General features: G+C 40.4%; 1 protein-coding gene across 1 annotated transcript; it reads left to right on the top strand.

The window, feature by feature from the left end:
* The first annotated feature begins 2,818 nt into the window (after positions 1–2,818).
* LOC122648106 (protein CHROMATIN REMODELING 4-like) lies at positions 2,819–20,927 on the top strand. Its single transcript, XM_043841365.1, has 5 exons — positions 2,819–3,097; positions 3,273–3,395; positions 3,501–3,791; positions 20,608–20,754; positions 20,865–20,927. The coding sequence occupies exons 1-5, from the start codon at positions 3,065–3,067 to the stop codon at positions 20,925–20,927; spliced, it is 657 nt and encodes a 218-aa protein (XP_043697300.1). The 5' UTR covers positions 2,819–3,064.
* The last annotated feature ends 504 nt before the right edge of the window (positions 20,928–21,431 follow it).

Here is a 21,431-nt window from a genome sequence, read left to right as displayed (position 1 = left end):
CATATCATCTCTAATTGATGGGGTGGGGGACGTATTATGCATATATATGTATTAATGTATATGTATATATATATATATATATATATATATATGTATATGTATATATAAAGATCTTCAAAAATTCCTAGATTGACTCACAAAAGGACTCCTAATCACTATAACACACTCAATAAAGTAAATAAACTCAAAATAGTACTCTATCTTGCTATTAAGTATTCTAATCTACCTCAAACACTTCACTTAACTACCAATCCCATGAGCTAACTTTATCCTGACTTTATGGCCTTATAAATTAGGTCCACTACAATGAAACCCAAGAAAATAAAAGTCTCAACCATAGTTATTATGGTGTCTAAATGTTCCAAGGCGTTGGAGGAGGGGGGCCTGGACGCAAGGCGACACCAACAAGGTGCCCGCCTAGGCGACCAAGGCGACCCCAGTTGCCAAGGTGCCTTGATGCCTTGACAACTATTGGCTCAACCTATTATATAACTACCCAAAGGTCAATTTCAGCCCATTGGATTGCCACAAGCACCTCATGGGCCTCCCAAGGGTGCACATAGGCCTCAATACAAGTTTTTTTTTTTTTTTTTTTGGGTGAATCAAAATTCATTACCAAAAGGAAGAAAATACAAAGAAATCCCAGAATGTAGGGGAAGGAGAAACAAAACAATGCTAGTAATACAAAGAGAGACAAAGCTAACCCTGAAGAAGGAGGGATAAAGGGTTGGAGCAGGGAGGAGGGGAGGCACCAGGAGACAACAATAAGCCTGCTCTTTGGGGAGTTATCACATCTAGAAGGGACCACTGAAAGGTTACTTTTGACTCCAAAGACGAGGAGCCCCAAATTTGTTTGACCATACAGGATTAATGCCTAATGCAACTGCATCAAATATAAGGGTGTCAGTTTTGGACCAGAACTGAGAATCGTATCGGAACTGACCCATTAGGAACCCGAAACGACCCACCCAATAATTTATTGGTCCGTTTCTTGATCTAGTTTTTGGAACCGATTAGCTTATTGGTCTGGGACGGTTCTGGTCTGGTTCTCCCAACGGTTCCAGAACCGATAGACCAATTAGGATCCGGTGGAACCGGAACCGCTGGACCCATTTCAAAGGCACATCCTAACCCTAAATTCCTAAGCCTATATAAGTCTTCAAGGTAGAGGAAGAGGCAAAGAGCCGAACTGCCAAAGGGGGAAGTCAGGATTCTTCATCAGCTCATCGCCCCATCCACTACAAATCGAGCTCATCACCTCATTTCCTACAAATCGAAGGAGAAATAACTGCACTCGAGTTAGTAGATCAATTGATGGTGAGCTTCCAACTCTTAAGCTATCCTCTTGTTTTTATACAAATGTTTCAGAATTCCATTCCTCTGGAGAGATTCACTTATGCTTTTGCCTTCAAGGCTTGTGCTCGGTCACACATGCTTGAGACTAAGAGAGCTATCTATGGTTTTGCCATGAAAAGCAGCCATGCATCACAACTCTTTTTCGCCAACACTGCCCTTCATCTTCACTCTGCTTGTGCCAACCTGGGCTCCACTGCGAAGGTGTTTGAAGAAATGGGTGGCAGGAATATTGTTACTTGGAATGCCATGATTTCAGGTTATGTACAGAATGGACTGCCGAATGGTGGATTGAGAGTGTTTGAATGGATGTAGGTGGAAGGTATCAGACCCGATGATGTGACCATGGTAGGCGTGATCTCTGCTTGTGCACAGAACAAGGTCCTCAAGCTTGGGAGATGGATTCATGCTTATGTTGTTGAAAACCTATGACTTTGAATCAAATATCAATGTTGGGACCTCTTTAATAGACATGTATGCAAAATACAATCAGAATGAATAGCTAAGAAGATTTATAATGACATGTAGAGGAAAGATATTGGCGTCTGGAACACACTTATAGGAAGGTTATGTCCTCTATAGTCATTTCAATGAAGCTTTAGAATTGAAAGACTTGGGATGTTGATTTGGTGTTAATGATTTTGATTTGGATTTTGGTTCATATTTTGTATGCTTATAAAGGGATATTTGGCTTATGACTGAATATCTAACATAGTTATCATGGCGGGAAGGTGACCATGGCATTTTAGAATGCCAAAAATCAAGGCGACACTGCCATGGTGGCAAGGCGTCCAAGGAGCCTGGACGCCATGGGCGACGCCTTGATAACTATGATATCTAATTATTTGAATACTTGGGAAAATATATTGTTATATGTTTATTTATTTTATTTTTTTAAATTTGGACATTATAATAGTGCTTGGAATCGATTAGGAACCGGAACAACCCACCCATTAGCATATGATCTTGGATCTTAGTTTTGGAACCAACTAGGTTATTGGTCCGGTTCTGGGCCTGACCCCTTAGGGCTGAAACCGTTAAGGAACCAGACCAATTTACACTCCTAATCAAATAGAATGGGTGAAAATTTTCTCTTTATCTGTTGAGCTTTTGCTGTTTGGATTCAGTCTTCTTTGATTGTGTATTCCTAGGCAAGTTATCTTTGGTTCTTCTTTTTTTCTATTTCCTAATACATGTTTCTGTTACAATGAGTTTTTCAACTTCTTGGGCAGCACCTTTGTACCATTACTTTACATTAAAGCTCTCACTAAAACTGTCAATGTTCAAAATTGGGGGGTGGGGGAGAGTTAAAAAAATGAGAAAAACAATTTTTTGGTTACACATTTGAGGTGGTAGCCTTGCTTTGTTTCCTATTTGAATTCTTGACCATTTAATACTATATATAAGAATAAAAAAAAATTTACTCTTTAATCTATTTGCTGGTTTAAAATTTTTTCCACATTGAGTTTTTTGTGTTCCTGTTGGCATGTCTAATAGCAAATCTTATAACTTTCTAAACCTTGAGACTTTTTATCGCTGTACTGTTTCAGGTGCTGTGATGGAAAGGGGTGCAAAAGGAACTTTCATCTATCTTGTCTTGATCCTCCTTTGAAGGATGTCCCACCTGGTGTATGGCACTGTTTTTTGTGTGTCAAGAAGAAGATAGAGCTTGGTGTCCATTCAGTATCTGAAGGAGTAGAATCCATTTGGGATGTTCGACAAGTTGATGTGTCTGAAAATGAAGGTATAGTTGCATAGTGCTATTTGATATCTTGATTTTATGGATTCTCTATGTCTTTTTGGTTATGCCTCCTAGCAAATTTTTTATTTTCATGATCTGATGGTCTGTGTTAAAGATAACTGTCCTTTCCTGTGTTGGAGTTTGATCACCTGTTATTTTTATGGTGCTAGGAATGCAGAGACAGAAGCAATATCTAGTGAAGTACAAAGGTCTTGCTCACGTTCACAACCGTTGGGTTCTTGAAAGTCAGCTGCTTCAAGAGGTTCCACTGCTTGTTGCCAAATTCAATAGGAAAAACCAGGTTTAATACCGACTGATGATGTTTTGGAAGAGATGATTATTAGACTGATTCTGATGTTTATTACACTGCAAATACTTATAGTAACCTTTCTCTTTTCCAATACAGTATGCGGTAATATGGAAATCTAAGTGGACTATTCCCGATCGTCTTCTACAAAAAAGGTTATTCGTGTCCCCTAAGCAGCGTGATGAATACAAAAGAAAGCATGGTACCAATATTTCAGATTGCTATCACGAGTGGTTGGTGAAATGGAGTGATCTTGGTTATGAGCATATTACATGGGAGTTTGAAACTTCATCATTTTTGAGGTCGACTGAGGCTATGAGATTAATAGGAGACTATGAAAGTCGTCGTCAGAAAGCAAAAGGAGCATCCGATCCATCTAGAGCAGATAAGGTGCTCATTAATTTTATGATTCTAATGTAAAGAGTATTATTTACTTTTTGATGTATTGTTATCCATCATTGATCTCCTGAACGCTGATATATTTGTCAGCCTATGGGTTCTACAGAGACAGCAAGGTAGGAATACTGATATTGCATGAATCTGTTCTGCCCATAGACTCATTTTTTGTTGGTATGCTTAATAAGCTCTTCCTTTCTGTTCTTTGTTTAGAGCAATGGTTCAGAGCTATAACAGTTTTGAGTTACTAAGGGAAGAAGCTAGTCAGGAGGATGGTTAATTAGGGAACTTTGTTTTGTTTTTTTTTTTTTCTCCCTTTTGTTTTATAATATTCAAAAGCTTCTGTTTTAGAAGGCTCATTGCAGTCTGGGTGATCTAACCAATTGTATCCAGCTGTTGACATCGTTTTTCATTGTTTGATTGCATAGCAATTTTTCCTCTTTTTTTTTCTTTCTTTCTTTCTAGGCTGGATATTGACATAGTGAATAAGGATAACTTTTTTTCTTGTCAAAAATTCATTCAACTAAACCCAATAGCAAAGAGTACCACAGGCCATACCCCTGCCGTATATGGACATAACTTAACACTCCCCCTCAAGCTGGAGTGTATATATAGTACTTCAGGTGCTTCTGTAGCATATAATGTAAATCCCGTAGCGGATCAATTCCAATGAGCCTTTCGGGATTCTAGTTGTAAGATATCTGATGAAACCGTAGCTGGAAGCCTGGAATTGAGATCATATATCAAAAGGCTTTAGCTTGGAATGACAAGAATATATATTAACTGCAGAACCGCTCTAGAAAATATATAGCGGTCGTAGATGCCAGTGAGTACAAAGAACTTCATTCTGGTAGCAATATCAGCACACCAATCATCAGCTGCAATTGTAGAGACAAATTTCGTATCGAATAAACCCAGCTAGCAATGAACAAAATAAGCGGTAGAGAACACCACCCACAACCCAAAATATCATAGCAACAACAACATCATAAGCCCTACTCAAGGAAGGCAGATAATAAGTAGTAATCTTCGTAAAGAAGACATAAAATTACAAATATTGAGGCATTCAAAAAAACATCAAAAACAGGGTAGCAATGATGATTAGTAAAGATCAGATGATTAGAGATCTGATTAGTAAGGATCAGATGCACTTGTAAGCCCCAAATAGAGGTCACATATAAAATTGCAGCATAGGTTGCTGTGAATAAGTAGTAAAAGTGCAGTATAGGTTACTGCAAACCAAGTAACAACATAAGATTGCTGGGAACCACAAGGTTGTTAGGAACCAAAAGTAGTAGCAAAAAAGGTTGCTGGGAACCAAAAATAGTAGCATAAGGTTGCTGGGAACCAAAAATAGCAGCATAAGGTTACTGGGAACCACTGATAAAATCTTGTTTCTGAATACCACTAATAACTATCTTCATGAGAAAAAATTGTTGCTGAGGACACGAACAGATGACAGGAACAGATAATAATCTTCAAATAAGTAGATCACACTATGCTGATGAGCAGATGACACAAGTAGATAATAGTCTTTAGATAATAATCTCCAATCTCCCCCTCACATGTAGCATTACACATGGACAAATAATGCAGAGGATGCAATAAAGAATAATCCACCATCATATGACAGCAATAACCAGAGTCACGCATGATGAGCATCACATAACACCCATATTCAAGAGCAGCCGCTAATAAGATCCCAGATAGGCCAGATTTAAATAAATCTAAGCAAATAATCTCCAATAATAGCAATAACAATCAACATTGCATGCAAATACCAATCTTTAAAAAACTGCAACCCCAAACTGATGTGTTTTTAGGCCCCACCAAAGTAATAGAATTGCAAATATACTACCAATGACAATTCTGTTTATTCTGGCCACCAAAGAGTCCTATTGTTAGTTATATTAGGCTACTAAGAGTTCTATTAATATTGGTTTTTTATTTAGAGCAAGAGAGTGATAAGGAATCCTTATGAGAGTCAATTTAGGAGTGTTAAAAGTCTGTATAGGTAACCCCCCTCCCCCCACACTTTGTGATGATCAATGAAGAATGGACTAGTTATTTGTTTGGATAATTGCCTTGTGTCTTACTTTCTTTCTCTCCCTCTCGTTTTCCCTTCTCTTATGAGCTGGCTCTCTCTTTCTCAATCTGGTAAGAGATTGCTTCTCTCTGATCTCTCCATTGCGACTTGGTATTTTCTCTCATCCCTTTTGAAATCCTCCTTCCTTGTTAAAAGCCCTGTAAAACTGAATGCTTAGATGATCAAAATCGATCATCCAGCGCCCTTTATTTATAATAAACAGAATTACAACTTATTCACAATGGAAGTAGGAATGCCCCCTTGTCTATTCCTATTAGGAATTCCCATTCCAACTAGGAATCCCAAATAGAGATCGGCTAGGGGAAAAAACAGAAAAATAATAAAACTAAAAGATAAAACAAATAAAACTAAAGGACTAAATTACCCTATCGGGTAAAGTAGCCTATCTTAACACTCCCCCTCAAGTTGGAGCATAAATATCAACCATACCCAACTTGACAAGAATAGGATGAAAAAACTTCCCACTCAAGCCTTTAGTGAACACATCAGCAAGCTGGTCAGCAGACTGCACAAAAGGAACACACACCAGCCCAGCTGCCAACTTCTCTTTAATAAAATGCTTGTCAACCTCCACATGCTTGGTACGATCATGCTGAACAAGGTTGTGAGCAATGCTAATAGCAGCCTTGTTGTCACAATATAACATCATGGGAAGATGAACACGAGTATCAATATCTTGTAATAAACCCTTGAGCCATAACATCTCACAAATACCTTGTGCTATAGAATGAAACTCAGCTTCAGCACTAGACCTTGCCACTATGTTTTGCTTTTTACTATGCCATGTAACAAGGTTGCCACCAACAAATGAGCAATAACCAGAAATGGACTTTCTATCAGAGGAACCAGCCCAATCTGCATCAGTATATGCTTCGACACGAAGATGACCATTCGGAGACAAAAGAATTCCTTTTCCCGGTGCTGACTTCAAATACCGAAGAATCCGGATAACAGCATCCATGTGAGAGGAATGCGGATCATGCATGAACTGATTGACCATATTTACTAATACTGCTATGTCAGGTCTTGTATGAGACAGATAAATAAGCTTACCAACCAATCTTTGATAGCGACCTTTGTCGACCGGTGTTCCCTCCTTTTCTTTAAGTCTGCTAGTAGCATCCATAGGTGTATTAGCAGGATGACACCCTAGCATCCCAGTCTCGGTCAATAAATCTAGGATGTACTTCCTTTGAGAAAGAAAGATGCCTTTAGAAGACCGAGCAACTTCTATCCCTAGAAAGTACTTTAGTTTTCCCAGATCCTTTATTTCAAATTCTTGCCCAAGGTAAGTTTTCAACTGGGTGATTTCATGATTGTCATTCCCGGTCACCACAATATCATCCACATAAACTATTAGGATGGTTATCTTTTCACCATTTTTCTTGATAAACAGGGTATGATCAGCATTGCTCTGCTTATAACCCGCAGAGACCATTGCCTTGTGAAATCGTCCAAACCAAGCACGGGGGGACTGTTTCAGCCCATATAAAGCACGCTTCAATTTACAAACTTTCCCGCTGGTTTTATCACAAGAGAAACTTGGTGGAATGTCCATATATACTTCCTCGTCAATTTCTCCATGCAGGAAGGCATTCTTCACATCTAATTGTTGTAATTCCCAGCACAAGAAAGTAGCACTCTGACGGTGTTTAGTTTCGTAATTGGTGCAAAAGTCTCCTGATAACGATCCCATAAGTCTGAGTAAATCCCTTTGCAGCCAAATGTGCTTTGTATTGATCCACAGTGCCATCTACCTCCTGTTTCACCACAAACACCCGCTTACACCCAACTGGTTTCTTTCCTGGAGGAAGAATCACAAGTTCCCATGTATCATTCTTTTTTAAGGCTTGCATTTCTTCCATCATTGCTGCCTTCCACTTTCCATCTGTAAAAGCTTCCTGCCAATTTTGGGGAATACGAACAGAAGAAAGTGTAAACTAATGAAGAAAAAGGAAGAAGAAGAAGAGAAACCGAGTGAGAAGAGAGAAGAGAATCTGCAGAAATTAGAGAGAGTTTCACGACATGTGTTCCTCTCCTCTAAACCTTCATTATGTAAAATACTAAAAGGGTAAAACAGTAAACACATTAATAAAATAAGACATAACCTAATAACTAAATAGACTAGAATACCCTTCCTCATTGTGTTCTGGGTATTAGCTCTCTGCGTTACTACCAAGTCCACGATAACACTCCCCCTCAAGCTGGAGCATAGATGTCAATCATGCCCAGCTTGTTACAAATATAATTCACTCTTGCACTCCCCAAAGATTTTGTGAACACGTCTGCAAGTTGTTCTCCTGTACGGACATGGCCAGGAGAAATTAAACCTTGTTGTAACTTCTCTCGAATGAAATGACAGTCAACCTCAATGTGTTTCGTCCTCTCATGAAACACCGGATTTGAAGCAATATGGACAGCAGCTTGATTGTCACACCTCAGTTTCATTGGAGCACTATCAACAAAGCCAAGTTCAGCCATTAATTGCTTTACCCACATCAACTCATAGGTAACATGTGCCATAGCCCTGTATTCTGACTCTGCACTGGAGCGGGCAACAACGCCTTTTTGAGATAGCGTAAAATATGCATAACAGTCTCCCAATGAGATGTCCGAGGAGCAGACAAAAACTGACTCACCACACTAACCGGAAAAGCTATATCAGGCCTAGTCACTGTGAGATAGTTCAATTTCCCAACAAGTCTTCGATACTTTTCTGGATCACCTAAAATTTCACCATCCTCTGTAACAAGTTTTAAATTAGGATCCATAGGAGTATCTAGAGGTTTAGAGCCCAGCATTCTTGTTTCTAACAGAAGATCAAGAACATATTTCCGCTGTGAGAGCGAGATCCCTTTCTTTGATTGAGCAACTTCCACACCCAAAAATATTTCAGCTTACCCAAGTCCTCGTCCGAAACTTCACATTGCAAGTGTGCCTTCAAACCATCAATTCCGTAAACATCATCTCCTGTGATGACTATATCATCAACATAGACCACAAGAAACAATTTTCCACCTCCAGAACAGCGGAAAAATACAGAATGATTACTATCGCATCGTGTCAGCCCATACTCTAACACAAATTCAGTAAACCTGCCGAACCAAGCTCTAGGGGACTGTTTCAGCCCATAGAGAGATTTCTTCAATTTACACACCAAGTCAGACTCCCCCTGAGCAACAAACCCAGGAGTTTGCTCCATATAAACTTCTTCATGTAAATCACCATGCAAGAATGTATTCTTGACATCAAGCTGATATAAGGGCCAATGATAAGTAGCAGCCAGAGATATCAGAATACGAACAGACGTAAGCTTGGCCACAAGAGAAAATGTATCCAAGTAATCCACACCATATACTTGGGCATAACCCTTGGCAACCAGACGGGCTTTCAAGCGAGCCAAGGACCCATCAGGGTTCACCTTCACCACATACACCCAGTGACAACCAATAGCAGTCTTGCCCGAAGGTAAGGGAACAAGATCCCAAGTCTGATTTTCTTCCAAAGCCGATAATTCCTCACCCATAACAGCCCTCCAACCAGGACTAGATAATGCCTCTGCGACAGACTTGGAACAGGATGGTTCTCAACAGTATGTAAACAAGAATGAAAAACGGATGACAAACCATCATAGGAAACAAAGTTAGAAATAGGGTGTTGGGTACAGGCCCTAACCCCCTTACTACAAGCAATAGGAATATCAAGGTCAGAAGAAGGTTCCAAAGGTGGAGGATCAGTACCTATCACAGGATCTGGCGGCAAAGTAGGAGACGGTGTAGAAGTCGATGTAGCAGGGGTCCAAGCACATACTTTCCATTGGTGACGTTGAAACACACTAGGTTGAGGTGCCGGTAATGAGACAGCCTGCGGAGCATGGTGAACAGTAGACCTAACAACAGTAACAGGAATATCAACATCCAAGTCAGACACAGTACTAGAAGAATGAACAAACGGTGTAGACTCAAAGAAAGATACATCAACTGTAACAAAATATTTTCGCAAGTCAAAAGAATAACAACGATAACCCTTTTGAGTGCGAGAATAACCAACAAACATGCACTTCAGAGCTCTGGGATCCAACTTGGAAACACTCGGACGATGATCACGAATAAAGCAAACACTACCAAACACACGTGGTGGCAAAACAAACAGTGGCGCAGAAGGAAACAACAAAGAAAAAGGAATACCACCCCGTAACACTAAAGAAGGCATACGATTAATAAGATAACACGAGGTTAAAACAGCATCTGCCCAAAAGGATTTAGCCACTTTCATCTCAAACAAGAGACAATGAGTAACCTCCATCAAATGTCTATTTTTCCTCTCAGCCACACCATTTTGCTGGGGGGTGTAGGCACAAGAGGACTAATGAATAATACCACACTGAGTCATAAATTCAATAAAAGGAGCAGAAAAATATTCTTTAGCATTATCACTACGAAGAACATGCAAAGAGTGTGAAAACTGATTATTCACTTCAGTCACAAATGCACAGAATATAGAAAATAACTCAGAACGATTTTTCATTAAATAGATCCAGGTAACCCTGTAATAATCATCAACAAAAGTGACAAAGTAACGAAACCCCAAAGTAGAAACAATAGGACATGGACCCCAAACATCTGAATGAACTAAAGACAGTGGTTGGTCAGACCGTTTATTGACTCTTGGAGGATAACTCGCACGGTGGATTTTCCCAAACTGACACGACTCACAATTAAAACTAGAAATTGACTGAAAACGACCATCAAGAAGCTTCAAACTCTCTAACGAAGGATGACCCAAACGACAATGAATCTGGTGGGGTGACGCCACACCGGTACATGCCATAGATGAAGTGTCCTCAAGTATGTAAAGTCCCCCTGATGCACGACCTCTACCAATCATCCTCGTCGACGAAAGATCCTGAAATACATAAGAGTCAGAAGAAAAGGTTACAAAACAGTCGTGGGTTTTAATAAACCGACTAACAGAGAAAAGATTAAAAGGAAAATCAGGAACATAAAGAACAGAAGACAAAGAAAGGGAAGGTGTAATATGGACAGTACTAGTACCAGTCACCTTAGCCAAGGAACCATTAGCTAAAGTGACACTCGAAGAGGATTGCTGAAAAGAAGAAAGTATACCTGAAACGCCAGTCATGTGCTCAGAGGCCCCTGAATCAATGATCCAGGGATGGGAAGAGACAGTCGAAAGCCATGCAGTGGCATTACCTGTTTGAACAAAGGTCGCAGTTGGAGGCTAGGCTGGTTGAGAAATCTGAAACTGTGTATAACGGGCATATTCATCATCAGACATCTTCACAGTCTTACCCTCAGCCGGAGAAACAGAGCATCACCGTAGCAGACCGGCAAACGCTGTCGAGTTGGTTTGCCGCTTAAGTTTCCAATAGAAACGCTTGGATATGTCCTGGACGACCACAATGATGACAAGTGCGCACTAAACCACCAGAAACATCAGAGGTACCCTGAGTACCCAAGGTAGGTGCCTTACTAGAAGAACCAGCCCCACCACCACGACCACGACCACCACCACCACTAGAACTAACATTACCACCACTACCAGCCCCACCATTGGGCATACGGTTGGATGGAAAAGAAGCCAGGGCTGAAGTATCACCATCAGTAGTGTTCTCCCGAGAAACGCGAAGAACCCTGGAAAAAGTTTTAGACAAAATGGCAACCTTGTCACCACCAAGAATTTGGGAGCGAACAGAGTCAAATTCCTTCCCAAGGCCTCCCAAAAATCCCATAACAGCAAGTTGTTCCCGCTGATTCTGCATCTATTCCACATTGGCAGTGATAGGAAGTAAAGAATTAAGCTCTTTATACATTCTCTTAAAATCAGCAAAGTACTGGGTCAAAGAACGACCCTTCCTATCAACTCTGTAGAACTCCTGAGACAAGTCATAAATGCGGGAAAGGTTGTTTTGTCCAGAATACAAAACATTAAGATACTCCCACAACTCCTTCACTGTATCAATGTGTGTCACCAAGTCTACAATTTGATGATCCATAGAATTCAGCAGCTGTCCCAAAATTCGAGCATCAATTGTTTCCCATGAAGAGTCATTCTCAGGTTTAGCGTCGAACAGGTGTTTGTGCTGATCACGGCCAGTTAACACTAGCTGAACAATTTTCTTCCATTGCAAAAAATTGGTAACCCCTTCCAACTTCTTCTCGGTATATACGATTGGAAGAGGAAGAAAAAATTTCAGTTGTTACTGACTTTGAACCCTCAACAGATTTCAATTCATCACCCATGATATGCTTAATGAAGTGAAGATGAAGTACAATAAAGAATGCTGAAAACAGGGACAGAAATCAATAGAGATTGAAGAACCTTGATAGAAGTTGATAGAAGCAACAAAGACAACAATCGAGTCCCTCAGATAAAAACCCTGATAAAATCCGATAAAGATAGTGGAGGCAGCTGTCTCACCCCGACCCGGTTATTAAGGGCCAAGTGTGGCAGGATGTCTCTGACATCCAACCAATTCCCAAGGATCACAAGTGCAGTACCCTATTCACAATCATTGCTCACAGATACAGTAATCAGAGGCAACGGAAAAAATTTAATTAATAGAGATAACATCATTAGTAAGAGAAGTCTAAATGATATTTCATTTATATAAATGATAAGGCTTGTGATACAACTATATAGTTCTCAAAGGTAGCACAGAGTAAAAGTATACAAGAAACTATTCTATAACTATATAAAGTATCTATAAAGCATAAAAGAGTGGGAAGGTAGCCTAGACTATCAGGCCAAGATCAGGAGGTTGCCCAATCATCACGTGCGCACGAAGTATCGTGCACTTCAAACTCCAGCGCCGCAAATCCAACATTAGAAGTAACTAAATCACCTGAAAAATAAGAATATCCACAGGGTGAGCTCTCAATCGAGCCCGGTAAGGGGTACAAGCATACAAACACAATAAATCTATGATGCATGTGTAAACTAACATGTTCTAAAGCAGATACTAAGTCTCATGGGGTATAAGTACTACTACTAGTGGTAGATGCCAACCTCGGTCCCGGAACTAACCCTTCGGTCACCCGAGCAAAACCATTCTACCACGGTGAGGACCCGAGTTCGGAAGCGACGACATCGGACCCAGACGGACCCCCAAACTGACCAACCCTGCTGCACCATTTTATTCCCACACGTGAATTAGGGACCCGCTAACATAGGATAGAAGATGGCATCCCGGAACTAACACATCGGTCTCTGCCACGGGTTGTCTAACACCTTTCCCCCTGTTGGTAAGGGGCGCAGTACTAGGTAATGAATATCAACCTAGCCCAGTGCAGTCTAAACATGATGAGGTAAGCATGATCTGAGTTATAAATTACCGAATTCCATCATCATAAATTCACATCATATAAATAATCAATGCAAATACAATGCAGTATGCCTTTATGCAACCTATGTTACATGCAATCTAATGCATTAAATAAAAGCTAGAAAACTACACGCTCCGGTATAGAGGTAATGATGCGTGGCATGGCATTCAAGATAAAGTTGAAATTAATGTGATAAACACGCAGAAATTAAGGTCGAATCCCTTTACCTGTAGTTGTAGCTAGCCTAGGTGAATAAACTCCAATAGGCAGGCAAGAACAGACCAAGACAGTCCTAAATATGAGACAAGAATATTATAGATTAGTTATAGAAGGAATTCTAGGTCAGTTACCCACCAACAATCCAACAAACCGACTAGAAAACAGTAGAAACAGCCCTAAACAACATACCAAACACCATGCAATAGGTTCTGGGATGGTCCAAGGTCAAGTCCCAAGGGGTATAGGTCATAAGGGCACAAAAATAGGGGAGCTAGATGCAGACTTCCAGGGAGCCGGTCAACCGCCCCTGGGCCTGCAACAGCATCCGGGTCAGTATCCGAATTTGTGGGTTTTGCTCCAATTGTATAGATCCTTGCATGCAAGGCCCTAATTTGATGATTTAGCACCAATTCAAGGTGGGTTAGTCTATTTGGGTGTTCAATTTCATAAATAGTTAGTTAATTTAGGAATTTCTTCAATTAAACCTAAATTAGTTAGGTTAGGGTTTACTATACAAGTAATAGCTTCAACATTGAAGGTTTGATTAGAGTTTAACACTCAATTTCAGGTCTGATTGGGCTGGAATTAGTTAGAACAGCCCAATCTCACAACAAAATCTAATTATTCAAGCTTAACTTTGAAGCTTTAATGGAGTCCAGCCATCTTAGGTGTATTTAGACTAAAAATAAATTAAACTTAGAGGAGAAGGAGAAGGATACACGAGGGTTCTCGGGCTTACTAGAAATTAGAGGCGAAGTCTTGGAAGCACTTCTAATGGAGATTCAAGTTCAGGTTCGGTTGTGGGAGGTAAGCCTTGAAGAGCACCTTGTTCTCTCTTCTTCTCTTCTCTTTTCCCTTTTCTTTCTTCCTTCTCCAAGCTGGAACGAATTTTTCAGCTTCTCTAACTTGTAATGTGTTTTGTAAATAGTATAAGAGAAGTTATATATATAGAGGATACTTAATCACTAAGGGGCAGAATGGTCATTTGGTTATAAATTATTTCTAAAATTGATTCTTTTGTATTGATTACCTTATTTCAGCTACAGATCGATGTCATGCGACATCAGGGATGATCTAGATACGGGTAACTGTCCGGAATTACATTCCCCACTGGGGAACTGGGTCCCACAGAGTCAATTTTACTAAAATACCCTTCTAACCTTATTTGGTCGTACAAAACGTTATATAAATATATTTTAAATTATACTTACATTGAGTTTAATTAAGGGGGAGGTCCTGCAGCCTGTCCAACCAGCAAACCCGACACAGGTATCTCTAGTGCGGGGTCCCACTAGGTAAAAATTACTATTCTGCCCCTAGTACACTAATTAATTAAAAATACAACATATATACATATAAAATTGGATTCTTACTGGGATTCGGCCTAAGACAGAGAGAGAGGCTTCGAGCCATCAATCCAAGCATGCAGCTTATGTGTTGTCTTCCGCTGACACCTCGACTCATTTAAGGCCACGGTAGTTGGGTGATCGGAATGCCTTTGCGGAGAGTCATGAGATAGGTCTGAATTTCTTAATCAAGACGGCCCACAACTTAGAGGCTAGTATGGGCAAAGTTGAACCAGAACTTGAAATCACACAGATTCCAAAAGTTCAAATTTATTCGAAAATTTGACCAGGTTTCACAGCAGCAATCGATCTCCTCAACCAAAACCCTGACAGAATCTTCACTTCATGAAAATCACCTTCAAATATTCCTCAAACAAAAAGAGAGACCTAGTTCTTAATTCATACCACGAACTAGTCTCTAAAAAATCCAAAAAACAGCATAGGGTGCTGCACCCCTTCAAATAAAGGATAGAAGAAACCGCAAGGGCTTCAAGTCTTCACCTAATACTCAAAACTTCAATCGAATGCTGTAGAGAAGGGAAGTAGTGAGCCACGAAAATTATAGCAGTCCTTACAGCTCTGATACCATGTAAACTAATGAAGAAAAAGGAAGAAGAAGAAGAGAAACCGAGAGAGAAGAGAGAAGAGAATCTGCAGAAATTAGAGAGAGTTTCACGACATGTGTTCCTCTCCTCTAAATCTTCATTATGTAAAATACTAAAAGGGTAAAACAGTAAAAACACTAATAAAATAAAAGACATAACCTAATAACTAAATAGACTAGAATACCCTTCCTCATTGTTTTCTCGGTATTAGCTCTCTGCGCTAATACCAAGTCCACGATAACAGAAAGAGAAGAGACAAATGTACGAAAGGATGGAGAAAGGGAGTCATAAGAGACTACATGAGAAATGGGATGCTGGGTACAAGCCCGAATACCTTTACGATGAGCAATAGGTAAATCAGGAGAAGATATGTTACCTGGAGATCGATCTGGTTCCAGGGCCGACAATTGTGGTGGTGGTGTTGGTGCTACAGTGGATGAGAGCTGCTTGTATTTGGAATGTCCCCTGTGATAGGTTTCGAGATTAGAGTCGTTAATTCTCTTTTGAAATTCCCTAATGGTTTGTTGGACTGGAGTCATCTCCCCCTAAAGGGAATTGTCACCAATAGGATTTTCAGGATTGTCTAAGTTCTCCCCCTAGGGAAAATCTTGTTGGGCACCAGCAGAGGGAAGAGGGGTGGAAGCAATAGTCGGCTGAGGGGTGGAATCAATAGGTGGTTGAGGGGTGGGATCAATAGGTGGTTGAACCCGGGTCTGGGTCTGTACCGGAAGGTCAACCATCACATCTTCACTGAAAGTCTCCCCCTGAAGAGGTGTGGATTGATAATAGGAGAGAGATTCATGAAAGACAACATCCATACTGGTGAAGGTATGACGTGTAGGAGGATGGTAACACTTATATCCCTTTTGGGATGGAGAATATCCCAAGAAAATACAACGGACCCCACGGGGTTCGAGCTTGCCAGGAGAGCGGGTGTCCCGAACATAACACACACAACCAAAAACTTTAGGTGGGACGACAAATGAGGAAGAATCCTACAATAAGGAAGCAGGGGTGTCAGAGTCAAGGACTCGGGTAGGGAGCCTATTGATGAGATAGGCAGCAGTCAGGACAGCATCTCCCCAATATTGGGAAGGGATAGAATGGGCAGACATAAGAGCCCGAGTCACCTCAAGGAGGTGGCAGTTTTTCCTTTCAGCCACACCATTTTGAGCTGGGGTATCGACACAACTGGTTTGATGGAGTATACCATGGGTAGCAAGGTAATGTGGGAACTGACCATCCATGTACTCTTTACCATTGTTACTCCGCAATATCTTGAGAGTGGCATTGTATTGGGTTTGAATCATCTTATGAAAATTTTGAAAACAAGAAAAACCATCACTTTTGTTGTGCATTAAATAAACCCACGTACTCCTAGAATAACAATCAATAAAAGAAACAAACCAACGATGGCCTTTGAGAGATGGTTTCCGGCTAGGACCCCAAACATCAGAATGAATAAGATTAAAAGGAGAAGAACTTCTTTTATTAGAAATGGAATAAGTAGATTGATCTTGTTTAGCCAAAACACAGGCTTCACAAAAAAATTCGTTTCTATGACTTTCTTTAGCTAATGCGGGAAATAAAAGGGATAATGTTCCTAAAGGGGGATGACCTAGTCTGTTATGCCATTGGTGAAGTTCAGAAGAAACTAACGCGCTTTGATGTATGGGAGAATCCAAAGGTGGTGGTGAAGTAGGACTCCCATTATCAAGCAGGTACAATCCACCATGCATCTTACCACATCCAATCGTCACCCCCGTTGCCAGATCCTGAAACACACAGTGAGAAGGAAAAAAAGTTATTTTGGAATTTAAATCACGGGTAAGACTATTGATGGAAAGAAGATTAGTGGTAAATTTAGGAATATGTAAAACAGAGGATAAAAGTAAGGAAGGAATGCAACTGATAGAGCCCTTCCCAGAGATAGAAGAGAGAGAGCCATCAGCCACCCGTACTTTATCTTTACCAGATGTAGGAGAGTAACGAGTAAAGAGGTTGGAGGATCCAGTCATATGATCAGTGGCACCAAAGTCTATGATCCAGGGAGAGGAGACTACCGATGCACAATGACCAGCAAAAGAAATACCTGAGTGGGCTAAATGTGAACCTGGAGGCGTGGAAGAACTGGCAGGTGTTGATGTAGTAGAAGCAGCAGAAGCTTGTAACATACGACGGAAAGTCTGAAGTTCTTCCTTGGACAGTCCAGTGTCAGTAGTAGGAGCAGGAGTGACAGCCTTAGTATGATTAGCTTTGTTTTTCGATTTTTGAGCAGCACGTTTAGCATCGAAGTCGGCTGGTTTACCATGTATCTTCCAACAGGTGGCCTTAGTGTGCCATAATTTGCCACAATGTTCACATTTAACTGCTGTTTTTTTGGCTTTGGATGTGTCAGAAGTAGTAGAGGTCGAACCAGCTCCAGCTTGTAAAGCTGATCGATCAGTAGGTGCAGAGTGGAGCATAGCTGAACGACGTCGGTCTTCAATGTTAACCAGTGCATATGATTGCTCCAGTGTAGGAAAAGGATCCTTACCGAGAATTTGTATTCTTATTGGATCATATTCGACATTGAGACCAGCCAAAAAATCATAAACTCGGATTTTGTCAACATGTTTTCTATAGGCAGCAATATTAGTAGCAGAGGTGGGTTGATAATCCGAGTAATGATCAAGTTCTTGCCAATACTTACGAAGTTCAACATAATATTGAGAGAGAGTCAACTCATTCTGTTTAGTCTCATGAATTTTCTTCCGTAACTCATATACCTGTGCATCATTCCCTACCTGGGAATAGGTTTCCTTGGCAGCTTTCCATATCTGAGCAGCAGTGTCAAGGAGAAGATAACCAGGTGCAATGGAAGAATGCATAGAATGGATAAGATATGACATTACCATAGAGTCATGAGATAACCATTGATTCTGTGCAGGCCCCTCTTCATCAGGTTTCACGAGGCTGCCTGTAAGGTGGCCTGTATAACCACGGCCAGCAATGGTGAGATAAATGGATTTAGACCACATCAGGTAATTAGTCCCATCTAATTTAGTGGGGGAAGCAAAAGGAAGATACTCCGAACGAGTGGATCCATCTGAGTCAGCTGAAGTAAGATCAGACATGATGTCAAGAGTGTATAGCAAACGGGTTTTGAAATTCCCAAAAATTTAGCCGTCAGAAAAGGCTGAAACTGAGGTCGAGTTTCCCTCTTGTAGTGGAGAACAAGTCCTCAAAAAAGGAACTGATTCTGACTAGCCAATAAGAAGCCCTAATTTTTGCAAAAATTAGGGCAAAAAAACTGTTTGGAGAAGAATCGCAGATCTGAATCTGTCTTGGCTTGATTCAATATTGCAGTCTTCAAACAGGAAGAGGTGTGTGCCAGGGATAGCAGGAACCAATCTCCAGAAAAAACAGAAATCAATCTTCAGCTTTGTGAGAAGAACTCGATCTCCAATGGTGGAGGGAACCTGTCGGCAGTAGGCAACACTTGTAATCTGCAATCTTCAATGAGGTGAATGTGAGGGCAGGATCTAAATCTTCATTAGATCACCTCATAGGTGCTGCCCTGAATGAAAGAGAGGAGCCGAGAGTGGTGGAGAAGGGAGAAACCAGAAACCGTGGGAGGGAGGAGAGAAAAAAACCAGAGAAAACTTGAGAACTTCTTCTTAGATCAGATTCTGCTCTGATACCATGTTAAAAGCCCTGTAAAACTGAATGCTTAGATGATCAAAATCGATCATCCAGCCCCCTTTATTTATAATAAACAGAATTACAACTTATTCACAATGAAAGTAGGAATGCCCCCTTTGCCTATTCCTATTAGGTATTCCCATTCCAGCTAGGAATCCCAAATAGAGATCGGCTAGGGGAAAAAACAGAAAAATAATAAAACTAAAAGATAAAACAAATAAAACTGAAGGACTAAATTACCCTATCGGGTAAAGTAGCCTATCTTAACACTTCTCTCTCCTAAGTTCTCTCTTTTGCTATTTATTCTGTTTTTCAGATCTGATTTTGTCTTTCTTTCTTCAGTCGGTTCCTTCTATCTGCCCTTTTTGAACTCTATCAATCTATTTTAAAATCTGGATTTCAAGTATCCACTGTTATTGTCTTCTAAATGACCATTGGAACATGATCAGACCTAACATCTGACCACCAGATTTGAATCATGTCACGCAACTTGATGTCCTTTATTTCCCTTAGATTTCTTTACAGTATGGTATCTCTGATTTATCTTTGAACTTAATAACTGAGATCTGAAAAGTTCCTTCTACTATTTCTGTTCTTTAGATCTATGTTCAGACTTGCCATATCAACCATTAGTTCTAAGATCAGATCTGATCCATATCTAGTTGTGAGATCGGGATCTGTTCCATTCCATTGGTGGGCCCATTCCGTGCAGGGCAATTAGATCTGATTGTTCTGTATCAATGGTGCTGAATGTTTGGTGACAAAGAACAAGCACATACATAAAGTAGGCATATAGCTGAGATGAGGATGTTTAGTGTAAATTATAAGAGAAGAGAAAAGGGAGAAAGAAACAAAGGGAGAGACGATGGTTTTGTGTAACCTTAGGAGTTACAACTTAATGTTGAAGCTCCCATTCAATTCAATATATAATAACTAAAGAGCATCAAGGACATAACTGGAAATAAAAGAATAAGAAACAAAAACTAAATGGCTAAACTGCCCCTCACCTATCTCGGTATTAGCGCTAGCGCAAGCCAGCACTAATACCGAGACTCACAAGTCTCAATTTACATTTAGGAGTGGTTTTTATAGGTGATGAGTTGAGGGAAAGTTGGGATGGTTTGTGCATGTACAACAATGGCCAGTAAATAAACCAGGAAGGAGTGATTTGGTACAGATTTGTGGGATTATTAGGAGAACAAGGGGCAGACTAAAAATGACCGGTGGGAGAAGACATGGATGGCGTTGGGTCAGAAACAATGTGGCCAAGCCATTTAGTTGGGATAAGGTTGAGTTTTTTTGAGTCGTTGAATGATGTCATCTGACTCTTCCATCCAGCCATACTGGAGCTTTGAATACCTTCTGATGATGTTCATGGTCTTTTAACAAGCTAGAAATACCTAGCTGCTCTGTGTATGTAATGCCTTAATATGTACTTTCCCTCCCTCTCTCCCTGTCTCTCAATTTATTCTCCGCTTATGGATTCATAATTAATGCTTGCAGGTACAGCGGGAAATTGAAGGACCCTTTTTTGAACTGTCAAAGCTTCCAGGAGGAGGGCCTCCTGGATTTGATTACCATTTAACTTTTGTCAACAAGCTCCGTGAGTGTTGGCACAAGGGCCAGAATGCTTTTCTCATCTATGACCAGGTACAAGCTAGTTAAGTCAAAGTGGCATCTTAAGCTTTTGACCTGGTTTTATGTACTTGTAATTACTTTGTGCTTTATGATTAGTTTTCTTTCTATGATTGATTATGAAGAGAATCTTCTGTGGAAACTGGAAAGTGCTTGTTGCTATTTGCTTGAGTATCAGAAGGACTTGACTGACCTAGTCATCCATTGGAATGAGATACTCCACTGGATTCTTGGGCCCACTGGAAATTGTAGTAGTTTCATGGGCAATTTAGAGAAGTTAGGTCTATTGTTGAGGCAGTAGGAAATAGCTACCATTTTGGTGATTCTAATGAATAGGGTTTTGCTCCACAGCCCCAAATTTGACAGGCTGGATTTACTTGGATTCAGGGAATTCTGCAAGCCATTGGAGAAATGGGACGAAATAGAGTTCCTCAATCCTAATAGCAAGCCAGGCTAAATTGATCTTTTACACTTCAATCAATTTAGGAGATGTTTTGGGTCACAGCTGCTGTCTAAGTCCACTGTGAAGCTAGAAGTTCCGGTTTGAATCGGTTTCAGCAACCTGCAGCTCAGCCAGGAAGTACTGCCATCTGAAACACCTAATTTGAGTTTCATCTGCAATTCTTCTTCTTTGAATTCCAAACCAAATCAGCTAGTGTCATTTGTATGAGAAATTATTCCTAGAAGTCCCT

The sequence above is a fragment of the Telopea speciosissima genome, unplaced genomic scaffold, assembly GCF_018873765.1.
Source record: "Telopea speciosissima isolate NSW1024214 ecotype Mountain lineage unplaced genomic scaffold, Tspe_v1 Tspe_v1.0468, whole genome shotgun sequence".
Taxonomy (NCBI): domain Eukaryota; kingdom Viridiplantae; phylum Streptophyta; class Magnoliopsida; order Proteales; family Proteaceae; genus Telopea; species Telopea speciosissima.
Note: the sequence above shows the minus strand (reverse complement) of the source record. Positions and strands in the feature narration are given on the sequence as shown.